A 15,722-nucleotide genomic window follows, 5' to 3' on the forward strand; every position below is an offset into this window, starting at 1 on the left:
TATGACCCATAACAACACTATATTGTGTCCTAAGGGGTCATATGGTGTCCTAAGGGGTTATAGGATACCATATGACCCCTTACGACACCATATTGTGTCCTAAGGGGTCATATGGTGTCCTAACGGGTCATATAGTTTCCTATGACCCCTTAGGATACCATATAACCCCTTACGTGTCGTTAGGGTTCACATTGTGTCCTAAGGGGTCATATGGTGTTCTATGACCCCTTAGGACACTATAAGACCCCTTAGGACACCATATGGTATCATTATGGGTTGTATGGTCTCCTAAGGGGTCATATGGTGTCTTAAGGTGTCATAACACACCATACGACCCATTAAGATATAATATGATCCCTAACGATACCTAAGGGGTCATATGGTGTCCTATGGCTGCATAGGACACCATATGACCCCTTAGGACACCATATGGTGTCATTATGGGTCACATGGTGTCCTAAGGGGTCATATGGTGTCTTAAGGGGTCATAACACACCATATGACCCATTAAGACACAATATGATCCCTAATGCCACCTAAGGGGTCATATGGTGTCCTATGGCCCCATAGGACACCATATGACCCCTTAGGACACCATACAACCCATAACGACACCATATTGTGTCCTAAGGGATCATATGGTGTCCTAAGGGGTCATAGGACACCATCTAACCACTTAGGACACCATACGACCCATAACAACACCATATTGTGTCATAAGGGGTCATATGGTGTCCTAAGGGGTTATAGGATACCGTATGACCCCTTACGACACCATACGACCCATAACGACACCATATTCTGTCCTAAGGGGTCATATGGTGTCCTGACGGGTCATATAGTTTCCTATGACCCCTTAGGATACCATATAACCCCTTACGTGTCATTAGGGTTCACATTGTGTCCTAAGGGGTCATATGGTGTCCTGTGACCCCTTAGGACACCATGTGGTCTCATTATGGGTGGTATGGTGTCCTAAGGGATCATATGGTGTCCTATGACCCCTTAGGACACTATATGACCCCTTAGGAAACCATATGGTGTCATTATGGGTTGTATGGTGTCCTAAGGGGTTATATGGTGTCTTAAGGGGTCATAAGACACCATATGACCTATTAAGACACAATATGATCCCTAACAAGACCTAGGGGGTCATATGGTGTCCTATGGCCCCATACAACACCATATGACCCCTTAGGACACCATATGGCCCATAACGACACCATATTGTTTCCTAAGGGATCATATGGTGTCCTAAAGGGTCATAGGACACCATATGACCCCTCAGGACACCATACAACCCATAATGACACCATATTGTGTCCTAAGGGGTCATATGGTGTCCTAAGCGGTTATAGGATACCATATAACCCCTTACGACACCGTACGACCCATAATGACACCATATTGTGTCCTAAGGGATCATATGGTGTCCTATATGGTCATATAGTGTCTTATGACCCCTTAAGATACCATATAACCCCTTACAAGTCGTTAGGGTTCACATTGTGTCCTAAGGGGTCATATGGTGTTCTATGACCCCTTAGGATACTATATGACCCCTTAGGACACCATATGGTGTCATTATGGTTCGTATGGTGTCCTAAGGCATCATATGGTGTCTTAAGGGCTCATAACACACCATATGACCCGTTAAGACACAATATGATCCCTAACGACACCTAAGGGGTCATATAGTGTCCTATGGCCCCATAAGACACCATATGACCCCTTAGGATACTCTACGACCCATAACGACACCATATTGTGTCCTAAGGGGTCATAGGACACCATATGACCCCTTAGGATACCATACGACCCATAACGACACCATACTGTGTCCTAAGGGGTCATATGGTGTCTTAAGGGGTCATAGGATAACATATGGCCCCTTACAACACCATACGACCCATTAATACACCATATTGTGTCCTAAGGGGTCATATTATGTCCTAAGGGGTCATATGGTGTCCTGACGGGTCATATAGTGTCCTATGGCCCCTTAGGATACCATATAACCCCTTATGTGTCATTAGGGTTCACATTGTGTCCTAAGGGGTCATATGGTGTCCTATGACCCCTTAGGACACTATATGACCCCTTAGGACACTATATGGTGTCATTATGGGTCGTATGGTGTCCTAAGGGGTCATATGTTGTCTTAAGGGGTCATAACACACCATATGACATGTTAAGACATAATATGATCCCTAACGACACCTAAGGGGTCATATGGTGTCCTATGGCCCCATAGGACACTATATGACCGCTTAGGATACCATACAACCCATAACAACACCATATTGTGTCCTAAGGGATCATATGGTGTCCTAAGGGGTCATAAGACACCATATGACCCCTTAGGACACCATATGACCCATAACGACACCATATTGTGTCCTAAGGGGTCATATGGTGTCCTAAGGAGTCATAGGATACCATATGACCCCTTACGACACCATGTGACCCCTTAGCACACCATATAGTGTCGTTGTGGGTCATATGGTGTCTTAAGGGGTCATATGATGTCCTAATGGGTCATATAGTGTCCTATGACCCCTTAGGATACCATATAACCCCTTACGTGTCGTTAGGGTTCACATTCTGTCCTAAGGGGTCATATGGTGTCTTAAGGGGTCATAACACACCATATGACCCTTTAAGACACAATATGATCCCTAACGACACCTAAAGGGTCATATGGTGTCCTATAGCCCCATAGGACACCATATGACCCCTTAGGACACCATACGACCCATGACAACACCATATTGTATCCTAAGGGGTCATATGGTGTCCTAAGGGGTCATAGGACACCATATGACCCCTTAGGACACCATACGACCCATAGCGACACCATATTGTGTCCTAAGGGGTCATATGGTAACCTAAGGGGTCCTAGGATACCATATGACCCCTTACGACACCATACGACCCATAACGACACCATATTATGTTGTAAGGGGTCATATGGTGTTCTAAGGGGTCATATGGTATCGTAACGGGTCATATAGTGTCCTATGACCCCTTAGGATACCATATGACCCCTTACAACACCATGTGACCCCTTAGAACACCATATAGTGTCGTTATGGGTCATATGGTGTCCTAAGGGGTCATAGGACACCATATGACCCCTTAGGACACCATGTGACCCCTTAGAACACCATATAGTGTCCTTATGGGTCATATGGTGTCCTAATGGGTCCTATGGTGTTCTAACGGGTCATATAGTGTCCTATGACCCCTTAGGATACTATATAACCCCTTACATGTCGTTAGGGTTCACATTGTGTCCTAAGGGGTCATATGGTGTCCTAAGGGGTCATAGGACACCATATGTCCCCTTAGGACACCATACGACCCATAACGACCTCATATGGTTTAGCATATTGGGTTATAGAGTCTATGGTTATTGTATAGGGTCGAGGATTTAGCATATTTGGTCATACGATCTAGGGTATTTGTTATAGGTTTGAAATGGTTTAATTTTTATAGTTGTGGCTATTAAACTATAGGGTATAGAGTATAGATTATAGGGTATAGAGTAGAAATTTATCAAAGGTTAAAAAATTTCAATGCAAATCATATGGCTAGCGCCATATTTGGCGCTAGCCAAATGAGCTGCACTAAAAAACGGTTATATGAGACCCTTGACCCGTGATCCAAGCCTACATTCTCTCATAAGGTGCACGCCTTATGAGCATTTTTCATTTATTTTGAAGTGTGGCACCTTTTTGGTACCACAACTTCGTGCATATACCCTTGTCTAAGGTTACAATACAAAGGAGTAGGTCCTAATTTATGGCATGAATGTATCCTATGGATGATTTTGTGTAATTAATTATTGGAACTATATTGGTTACATGTTGTATGGTTGAAGATCAAGAGGTATATGGAAGAGTTTCCTTTAATGCCAAACTTTTGCACATTGATGTTGAGTGGAGGGAAAAACTCCCATAACATGCAACCATTGGTACCTAAGAAGAATACTATAAGTTGATTTTTGGGCTTCTCATTGCAACTATAAGAAAATGTTCAACTATATGAACAAACATAGTGAATATGAAACATAATGCATCCTTTATTATCTCCAAAAATATGAGGAAAAAACTTCTAAGAGATAATAATATAAGGATCAAAAGCAATTTGAATCTATATATGATATTATGTTCCATACAAGAGCTACCACACAATTCTTATCACTATTTTTTTTAATCTATTATCAACAAAAATATCTTGGAAAATTTATCATAAAATTTAATTTAATTTATATGAAATATATGATGGAAAAAAAATCTAAGAGCTAATTAAAGAGAAAAAAACAGGGATCAAAAGAAATCAGAATCTATATATGATATTATGCTCCATACAAGAGCTACCACACAAGTCTTATCACTATTTTTTTAATCTATAATCAACAAAGATATCTTTGGAAATATTAGCATAGACTTTAATTTAATTTATATGAAAAATATGATTAAGTTTAGATGTATTACATTAGGCAATTACAAAGAAACAAATAACTCTATAACAAAACCCTACAAAAACATATGTAAACTCCTTCAATTTAAGTAGGGTAGGATTGCACATCTACAAGCATTTCTATCTTGGCCCACTATGGTCTACTTCCCATACCCACATGTAGTTACATAATTATCTTGACCTTTGTACGATTTCCAAATCATAATGTTCAAAACAAAAAAAGGTTTCAAACAACCATGGAGACCTTAAACCATCATAAGTTCAAGTTCACCTCCACAACACAATTAATCAAATTAAGAAGGGTTAGATTTTAGGTCAACAAACATTGGAATTTTGATAATATGGCCTACTTTCCCCACATAGTTACATAGTCACTTTGAGCTTCAGTACAATTACTCAATCATAATGTTTGAAACAAAAAAGATTTTGAATAGGCATGAAGAGCCTAAACTTTTATAAATAGGTTCCCTTCCATGACACAATTTCCATTCAATTAGGGAGATCTTTTTTGTGTTGACAACAAACAAGAAATTTTGAATTTGGCAATTATGACAACAATTTTAGCTTTTATTGCATTTATGTGTAGATTAGTAGAGATGGGTAAGAGAATAATTGGAATTGTTAAAGTATAAAAAATAATATTTTTAACATGCTATTAATCATATCAACATGCTCAAAGTCAAGGCACTCCCCTTGGGATGTCACACTAACCACCTTGTTGAAGCTGTTGTGACTTTCGATGGCTTAAGGTTGGCTAAGAGCATTAATGCCAATTTGGTGTGGCTAGAGGGGGATCCTAACAATATTATTCAATGTTTAAAATACCATCGAAAACCCTCTTATACTATTGAAAGATGGATTAAGAAATCCATGAAAATAATAAGGACCTTCCAAAAAGTTCATACCCATGTCTATAGTGTTTCTGCAGATGTTAAGGCCTTGTTGACACATTATTTGTCCCAAGTTAGAAGAACCAACCCTTCTTATGATTGATGATATCATACCATGAAAATATGGTCCTAACCATTATTAAGTGTAGAGATATTTTAATTAATTGCTTCAGAGCTTCACACACTTTCTAGGTGGTAACTAAGTTCTTCTAGGGTTTTCTCTCTCTGTACATTTCTACCATTTCTACCATTTCTACAACCATGGGTGGTGAGAGGTGAATGGTCAAACCCTTGAATTGTGAAGAGTTCAAAAATAATATTACCATCTAACGAATTTTGGAACATAATGGTCTTACCCCTTTCATCGAAAGGTTTCATGGCTTCGATGTTAGTTTTGCTAGAAAATTACCAAAGGGTTTGAAGGAGGGGCATATTTAGATGTGTGGAAAGAAATTGGAGATTGATGAAAAACTAATTGCAAAGGTCACTGGTTTGTCCATGGATGGAGCCAAATTTTACAGAGACATGAAAATGTTGGATGCAACGGTCAAATTTTTTTCCAAAGATGAGAAGGAGAGGAAGAAATTGGCCAAAGTTGACAAGAGAAGCTATCATACAGGTAATATTAAATTCATTTGGCATTCTGTACTTATTATTCTCTTGAAATAGATTACCCTAGATGTTAGGTTCAATAGGGCTTTTGGGCACCATTTTGTTTTGTTGATTCACTTTAGGCATAAGGTACAAATCTCTTTCCCTTTCTTTCTGCTAGCTTCCATCAATGATAGTATTAAAAACCAAAGGAAGAATAAGAAAAACCTGGTCCTCCACAGGGGTTTGTTGTTACTTATCTTTGAGCATATCAAATCACAACCCTCTCCGTCCACTAGAATTTAAGCTTCCTCATATGATACCGAGGAGGATGAGTCTGTGAGTCTCTCTTCTGAGGAGGAGGGGTGGAATACGGACTTGAAGGATTCTAACTCTAAGCTAGAAGTTAATTTGAAGCAAAGCCAAAGGGCTAAGAGGAGTAGACCATCCCCTATTTCCATTTCTAATTCTAATTCTAGGCCTTCCTACAATGTCATGTTGGATAAGTCAGAGCCTATTATAAATAGGAATGACAGATCCCCTTTTCCAAAAGACCTCAAAGTGAATTCCATAATTGGAATTGTTAAAGTATGAAAAATAATATTTTTAACATACTATTAATCATATCAACATGCTCAAAGTCAAGGCACTCCCCTTGGGATGTCACACTAACCACCTTGTTGAAGTTGTTGTGACTTTCCATGGCTTGAGGTTGGCTAAGAGCATTAATGCCAATTTGGTGTGGCTAGAGGGGGATCCTAACAATATTATTCAATGTTTAAAATACCATCGAAAACCCTCTTATACTATTGAAATATGGATTGAGAAATCCATGAAAATAATAAGGACCTTCCAAAAAGTTCATACCGATGTCTATAGTGTTTCTGTAGATGTTAAGGCATTGTTGACACATTATTTGTCCCAAGTTAGAAGAACCAACCCTTCTTATGATTGATGATATCATACCATGAAAATATGGTCCTAACCATTATTAAGTGTAGAGATATTTTAATTAATTGCTTCAGACCTTCACACACTTTCTAGGTGGTAACTAAGTTCTTCTAGGGTTTTCTCTCTCTGTACATTTCTACCATTTCTACAACCATGGGTGGTGAGAGGTGAATGGTTGAACCCTTGAATTGTGAAGAGTTCAAAAATAATATTACCATCTGACGAATTTTGGAACATAATGGTCTTACCCCTTTCATCGAAAGGCTTCATGGCTTCGATGTTAGTGTTGCTAGAAAATTACCGAAGCGTTTGAAGGAGGGGCATATTTAGATATGTGGAAAGAAATTGGAGATTGATGAAAAACTAATTGCAAAGGTCACTAGTTTGTCCATGGATGGAGCCAAATTTTACAGAGACATGAAAATGTTGGATGCAGCGGTCAAATTTTTTTCCAAAGATGAGAAGGAGAGGAAGAAATTGGCTAAAGTTGGAAAATGAAGCTATGATACTGGTAATATTAAATTCATTTGGCATTCTGTACTTATTATTCTCTTGAAATAGATTACCCTAGATGTTAGGTTCAATAGGGATTTTGGGCACCATTTTGTTTTGTTGATTCACTTTAGGCATAAGGTACAAATCTCTTTCCCTTTCTCTCTGCTAGCTTCCATCAATGATAGTATTAAAAACCAAAGGAAGAACAAGAAAAACCTGGTCCTCCACAGGGGTTTGTTGTTACTTATCTTTGAGCATATCAAATCACAACCCTCTCCATCCACTAGAATTTAAGATTCCTCATATGATACCGAGGAGGATGAGTCTGTGAGTCTCTCTTCTAAGGAGGAGGAGTGGAATACGGACTTGGAGGATTCTAACTCTAAGCTGGAAGTTAATTTGAAGCAAAGCCAAAGGGCTAAGAGGAGTAGACCATCCCCTATTTCCATTTCTAATTCTAATTCTAGGCCTTCCTACAATGTCATGTTGGATAAGTCAAAGCCTATTATAAATAGGAATGACAAATCCCCTTTTCCAAAAGACCTCAATGTGAATTCCCCTTATCTCAGTATGGACAAAGAGAACCCTGGTGATGTTTTGGCTATTGCTCGTGACTTTGCAGTTGATAATTTCAAAATGCATAAGTGGGTCTTTAATGAAATTAAATATATTAATGTTAAACTTTGTGTTGTGACCAATTAAGGACAACCACTATGTTGAATAGTGGAGTGTTGAACATAGGAAATTTATTGTTGAGTCCATGCAGAAGACTGTGAGCATAGTTAATGATCTTAAGAAAAACTGACAGTATAATTTTAAACCCAAAGGAGAAACTAAAGAAAGAGTATGTTGAAATATAGAAACAACTGGAAAATAAGTTCTAGAAAGTTAATTATAATCTCATTTCCTTGGTAACTTACAACCACAAAGTTGTGAAGAGTTCAATGGAAAGCATAAACACTATGGTTGGGAAACTAGCTCAGGCCTCCATCAGGAAGGGATGATGATTGATGTGGAGTCTATTGAGAAGAAACAAGATGAAAATAGGGGTCCTTCCAAAGAACTAGAGCTAACTTGAAGAAGAAAGCTCCTAATCAAGATATACATGAATTGAAAAAGATTACCCTCAACATGACATAGCTAGAAGCTGAGGCCATGGAGGCTTTCAAAATATGAATTAGGATCTCCTTTTTTGTTGTTGTGTTCCTAGTTTGTGGCTTTTTGCTGTCCCATGGATGCTATTTTTAAGATGGCTATATCTTAAAACAGTTTTTTGTAATTGCTCTATGTCAAAGGGTTTTGGGTCCCTTCAAAACCTGTTTGTTCCTTAATCAAAAACATGCTCAAAGTCAAGACATCCAGTTGAATACAAAGAGTGGCTAATAGAAAACACAAATAAAAATAACATTTGAAAGATCCACATAATATACTATCCATCCAAAATTTTGGATACACATTTAACTATATTTATTAATTAGTTAGAATTTTAAATATAATATTAAATTGATACAAAATTTAGAATATAATATAATTTTAAATTTTAATCAATTAGTAATTATTATTGTGACATGTAAATCTATCTTACTATAAGATTAATAAACTAAGATACCACAAGACTATAAAATCTTACAAAGTAACCAAATCACCAGTGAAACAAATTAAACTTGAGTAACTTTAAAGTTATACATTCATGCATGTTCCATTGTGTCCTATCAAATTTGATCTTGTTGTTTAAGATTTCTCTTAGAATGCATAGATATTGCTTCAAGATGACAATGAGTTGAATGGACTATGTGGTATTGTGAAATGCAATGGAGTGAAACTACGATGCAACTATAATTAGAATGATGAAGATAATGCAATGAGAGGATGAAACTACCATGATAATATGAAAATCTGCTAAATGTTATTATCTAAAGCCAAAGGCACACTTTTTGTATGTAAAAAAATGTGAATGTAAACTATTGAAAAGATAAACAAGACAATTAACAAAAATATATTTCAACCACACTCAATAATAAGATGCTAAGAAGGAAGAAAAACTAAATAAACAAAAATTAAAGTGCAAAATCTATATTCCTCCTTCGATTTGATTGTCCCTCGATCTGATGTGTTCTTGCTATATGGTAGATGTATACAGTGAAAATGTGATGATGAAAACCTACTATAAAATCATAAAGGTTCAACCACAAACAATCTAAGTCCTACAATGAAACATCCACCATACACCAATAGAGATACCTAAGATCATGCAAATAATTAAAATAAAATAATATTACCATTCACGTGTCAAGTAGGGTTTCAATCTCCATTGTCTCCTATCTCCATTGATCTTATATGATATATTTGCTCTTAGATTTTATGTGTGCACAAGAGCTCAATAAAGAACGGATTGTGGTTGATAGCTTGATCACAAAAACTAGGCTTGATTGCATAAGATTGATTAGGTGATTAGGTGATTAGGGTTGATAATGAAGGAAGTGTCATCGTATATAGAAGACACTTTAGGAAATGGAGGGATAAGATTAAAAGGTGAAGAGGATAAATAGTCGGCTAAGATTAAAGGGTAGGTAGAAGAAATAATAAAATGATGAAGGGGGTAGGTGAGAGAGAATTAAGAGATAAGTGACTTGTATCATAGAAGAAAAAGCTAATGAATTAATTAAATAAATAAAAATTTATTTAATTAATAGAAGAAGTGGGATCAATGAAATAAATAAAATATTTATTTAATTTTAGGAAAAGGACAATTTAAATAAATAAAAGTATTTATTTATATTAGAAAAAGGGCTAGAAGAGGCTAAAATGAATGAATTAAATAAATATTTTTATTTATTTGATTAAAAAGGACAATTTTAGGTGTCTATAGTAGATACTCGATTGTGCTCCATGATAGTGAATGCAAAGATGAAAATTAAGCAAGACGTGATACAAAATGCTATGCTAAATAGATGTGATTATGCAAAAAAGATGAGTGAGCATTTCTGCATTATGAGGGTATGAAAATGAAAGTGGGTAGCTAAAATGGCATATAAACGTTATGAGAATGTGAAAGTGGATGGATTGTGGAGGAAACTGAGGGGATTAAATAGGTGAAGTTGGGAGAAGAAGAGTCATGAAAAAGAGACACTTGTCCTTGAGAAAGGAAAATGTCATGGATGGAAATGAAATGTGTCTTTAAGAAGATAATGTGTTATTTAAAGGAATGACATGTGTCCTTGAGGACACATGCCTATTTGGAAATGAGACACCTAAATTGGAAGGTTCTATTCCAAAAGAGATTACAAAATAGAGATATTCCCATGGTTTAGGATATTTGGAATATTTTCCCAAATTTTAGGAAATATGGTTCCCCCAAAAAATGAGGATATTTTCATATTTTCATGACTTGGGATATTTAGGAATACACACATAGGGGGAGGGGGGGGAAGCAGTTGGAAGAAATAATAAAAGGATGAGTAAAACCTAAGGTTAGTTAATGGGTTAAGTTAGAGGAAGAGTTAGATGAGGTTTAAAGTTAGGAGACGTGTGAGGAAATAGAATTAATTTAATTAATTAATTCCATGATATTTCCATAACTTAAGATATTTAGGAATACACACATATGGGGTGGGAAAGTAGTTGGAAGAAATAAAAATATGACTAAATCCCAAGGTTAGTTAATGGGTTAAGTTAAAGGAGGAGTTAGATGAGGGTTTAAGTTAGGAGACATGTGAGGAAACAAATTAAATAAATTAATTAATTTCATAAGGGATATTAAGAGAAATGACAAAAATGAATTAAATAGTCAAACTATGCATTTGATTTATTTAATAGAAGAAGGGATCGAATTTAATTAATTAATTGATTTATGATTGTCAATTAATTAATTAAAGGAGGACTATAGCATAATTAACAAAATTAATTAGCTAGGAGGGAACACTAATTAATTAAATAATGTGTAATTATATAATTTAATAGCATTTATGATAGCTAACTTCAATTAATTAAATTAATCAAATTTAGGTGTCTACACTTTTTAAATGGTTTTTTTGCTAGAAAACTAGAATGCTCGAATGCTCTAATAGTAACTGGCTTCATGAAGGCTTCCTTTTATAGATTTTCAATGGCTAAAATCCAAGGTGGCAAAGATCAATGGTTGAGAGTGAATTTTGAGTTCATGAACAGTTGAGATGAATTTGGTTGAGATGTGAAAGAGAAAGGGGGAAGATGTTCCTCCTATGATGACAAGATGGAGGACAAGGTAGAAAAAGAAACCACGGGGCAACATGCTCACCTTGACCAAGGATGAAGACTACAGAGGTGTAGGATTGTTGGAGAGAATATAGGTTTTCCAAGACATGAAGGAGTCAACAATCTAGGGAGGTTGGAGAATATTTAGGCTTCCCAAGACAAGTGCACATTGAGTCACTTTGACCAAGTTGATGTGGACAAAACCACCCTCTAAGATGTATAGAGATGTGAGAGAGAATATAGGAAATAGGACACATAAGTCTCCCCATCCTATTGACTAGGGATGATGTTGAAAATAATTGTGGAATTAAATATTAAAATGATTAATTTGTTTAGCCACATGGTGATAAGGTGACATGATGTGAGAAGTGAGATGGGGGATGATGTGGATTTTAGAAATGAAGACTTCGGTTAGGCAATTAATTATTTAATTTTAGGATTATTTAATTAAGATAGACTTTAATAGAAGAATTATGATGAATTTTAATTAAATAATTAATACTTAATTAATAAATTGGTTTAGAGAAATAAGATATATGAATTAGATAAATAAATTATTCAATTTATTTGTTAATAGAAGAATTAAGCCATTAAATAAATAATTAATATTTATTTAATTATCACTTTGAGCTTCACTACAATTATTCAATCATAATGTTTGAAACAAAAAAAGATTTTGAATAGGCATGAAGAGCCTAAACTATTATATATAGGTTCACTTCCATGACACAATTTCCTTTTGATCAGGGAGATTTTTTTTTGAGTTGCAACAAACAACAAATTTTGAATTTGGCAATTATGAGAACAATTTTAACTTTTGTTACATTTATGTGTAGGTTAGTAGAGATGGGTGAAAGTATCATTGGTATTGTTAAAGATGAAAATTAATATTTTTAACATGCTATTAATCATATTAACATATTTAAAGTTAAGACAAGGTTAAATATAAAGAGTAGCTAATAGAAAACACAAATAACAATAACATTTGAAAGATCCATCTGAAATACCATCTATCCAACATTTTGGATACACATTTAACTGTATTTATTAATTAAATAAAATTTTAAATATAATATAAATTGATACAAAATTCAGATTATAATATAATCTTAAATTTTAATCAATTAATAATTATTATCAAATGAGAGTTCGTCCCAATCTAAACAGTTGGTAAGATGCTTTGGATTCTTCCCATATATGTCCAAAGTTCAACTCTTGCTGATTAGATTCATTTGTTTGTTGTAAGCTCCAAGTCATTGGACTGTCCCTACTGATTTCCATCAAAAATATAATAATAATTACAATCAAATATGTATCCAAAAAGATGACAGACATTACCTTACTTATGACCTAAACAAATCAAAACTTAATATGAGATAAAAGACCCTGTCTACATTCCACATTAATTTGGATTGACATTAAGGTGGAATGAACCGAGACCTCCCAACAACCAACTTACCTAAACTGACAATAACTTTCAAGCTGACCTTTGCATGGATACACATAAGAAAGTATCAGAAATTTTAAATCCTATATAACAATGAATCCGCATAGTTATAATATATATACAGCCTGTAAATGACAGATAGAATCTCCATTAAAGTTGGAAGTAATGGCAAACCAGTATGGATTCAATACAAGCAGTAATATATATACCGGGCTTCAAAATGCTTGTTATAACGACTTGGGTCATCAAATGAGTGTAATGGGCGATGAGATTTTTGAGCTTCCTTCCTTTTCTCCTTACACAAGTACTGAAACCCATTGCTACTCCACTTCCTCTGAACAATGCAATATGCAGGATTTTTGTCAATTAGATGACCAGCTTTCTAGCAATTCCTCCTTTCTAATTGTGCCCGCACCTACTACCCATAATTCTTCCTCACACAGTGCCTTTAGAGAATACATAAAAGCTGATCCAAAGGCTACCTCTGATTTTTTCACTCCTGGTCAAATTTTGCACAAGAGATGTTTTAGGTATTTGAGCCAAATCGAGGAGAACAAAAAAAATCCCTTGCCAATGTCAAGTTTAAGGGATTCTCGTGCTCGTGCTCCCAATGATAATCAATGTGAGAAATCAAATACTGATTCTCACGGTAGCTCACACTTTCTGCGTATGATGGCAGAGAGGAACAGAAGACTCAGACTGAAACAACTTTTCACAAATCTTTACTCTCTTGTACCAGCTGGAAGGTCTAAGGTATTGCCAATTTTTCATTTCGTTGTCTATTTCTGAGAATACCTTTTTGTTTTTCTTTGCTTCTCACATCTAGAAATCCTGCAGAGTTTGAATTTAAGTAACTTTGTTTTCATGTCAATCTCTGAAATGGTTTCAATCAGTAGCCATTGCATTACTATCATTTTTCTTCAGAGTTTAAGTTGCAGGCATGTGGTACTAGTTAATGTACATATACTGAGTTTATTTTGGGAACCGATGAACAAACATCCACAGTTAAGTGCAAGGTTTTGGAACTCATATTTCATGAGTAGAAGTGTGTACAAATTTATCTCTCATGAGAATGAATGATTCATTTAACAACTATTGCATATAAGTGATGTTCATATGAATCAAGCGTCAGAACTTTCAGGAAGGTCAGAAATCTCAATACTATTTCAACTCAAAAATGTTTAACCATGGATTTTCCTCCAAGGCCAAGCCCACTTAGCTTGCCATCACATTCGCTACATTTTTTTCCTTTTTGAATACTTGTAATGTACTGATATGTGCATTAAGACTTTTGGTAGTCATTTCATTTAGGTAATGTTCACATGGTTGAAGCATCAGGAATTTTTGAGAGGTTATCCATCTCAATACTACGTCTCAAATACGCATAACCATAAAGTTTGACCAAAATCAAACCCCCTTATCTTGCCATCCATTTACAAAGGTTTTTTTTTATTATAAAATCTACCAATGCTTTATTCTTGTAATGTACAGATCTTTGTCTTCTTCTAAAAATTGGACTCTTTAATCTTGTATTTACAGCCTAACAGGTATTCAATACTGGCAAATACTGAAAAATATTTGAGGGACTTAAAACTCCGTGTTGCTCAGCTAGAAAACCAGATCAAGACTTTGGAAGGAAGTAGTGGGTTCGATTCCCACCAGCAGCCATTTAATTCAAAGAACACAGTCCTTCACAATAGCGATGGAATTATTTTGGAGGAATGTAAGGATATCCCCGGCCAAGTGAAGATGAGAATAAGTGTAGAGAAAGATGTGGTTTCATGCCCAGTAGCTCTGATAAGGAGGGTACTGGATCATTTGAGAGCAGAACAATTGGAGCTCGTTTCAATTCACTCCCATACAGAGGCATCTCTGTTTCTTACTAAAATTGTCGTCCAATCAGAGGTCTATATTTTAATCCATCTCATCAGCTTTGTCTTTAAATTATTCAATTGCACTTGTCTAAGAACTCTGATGACATGCTAATTTAAAATGTTTGTTGGAAATTATGAGAAGGGCCACCAATGGGATACTCGCAAGTGGCAATATTTTGGTCATGTGATGAGACTCTGTGTTATCAAAATTTGTGATGGAGAGGTTTAATGGCAAGTTGACAGAAATTCTACCATGGCTATTTAACCAACTGGTAGAAATTCAGTCAGCATATTATCCACTTCCCATGCAAGACAAGGTGTTGAAATAAAAAATATTAAGGCTAGAGGTTTCAGTTTGAACTTTCGTTCTTTCATATCATGTAGATATATGATTTTGTAGATGATATAAAATCTCTCATCAAAATATATATTTCAAACAGGCTACCTTACTTTGTAAATGATATAAAATATTCCATCAAAATATATATATTTCAAACAGACTTTTTTATTGATTCAACATATATGTTTCATTAGTAGCTATCAACAGTCTTATAATGAGAATTGAATAAAAGAAATAATATAATAGTTCTAATGTCAGATTACAATAAAACAAAGATAAAAATTGTACCATTTACAAAACTGTAAATATGTATCTTTTCATTAGTTTTATTTATGGTTCTGCATAAATATTTTATTATGAAACAACAACTCCTTCAATCTCTTTCTTGATGATCAATAGCTCGGATGAGTTCATTT

The 15,722-nt window shown here is 35.4% G+C and overlaps 1 protein-coding gene across 1 annotated transcript; it reads left to right on the forward strand.

Annotated features, from left to right (window-relative positions):
* Window positions 1-13,256: 13,256 nt before the first annotated feature.
* Window positions 13,257-15,213, forward strand: LOC131038470 (uncharacterized). The gene is made up of 2 exons (XM_059210834.1): window positions 13,257-13,845; window positions 14,632-15,213. Exons 1-2 carry the CDS (start codon window positions 13,258-13,260, stop codon window positions 15,076-15,078), a joined length of 1,035 nt encoding a protein of 344 aa, XP_059066817.1. The 5' UTR covers window position 13,257; the 3' UTR covers window positions 15,079-15,213.
* Window positions 15,214-15,722: the final 509 nt, after the last annotated feature.

The sequence above is a fragment of the Cryptomeria japonica genome, chromosome 8 (assembly GCF_030272615.1).
Source record: "Cryptomeria japonica chromosome 8, Sugi_1.0, whole genome shotgun sequence".
Classification (NCBI taxonomy): Eukaryota; Viridiplantae; Streptophyta; class Pinopsida; order Cupressales; family Cupressaceae; genus Cryptomeria; species Cryptomeria japonica.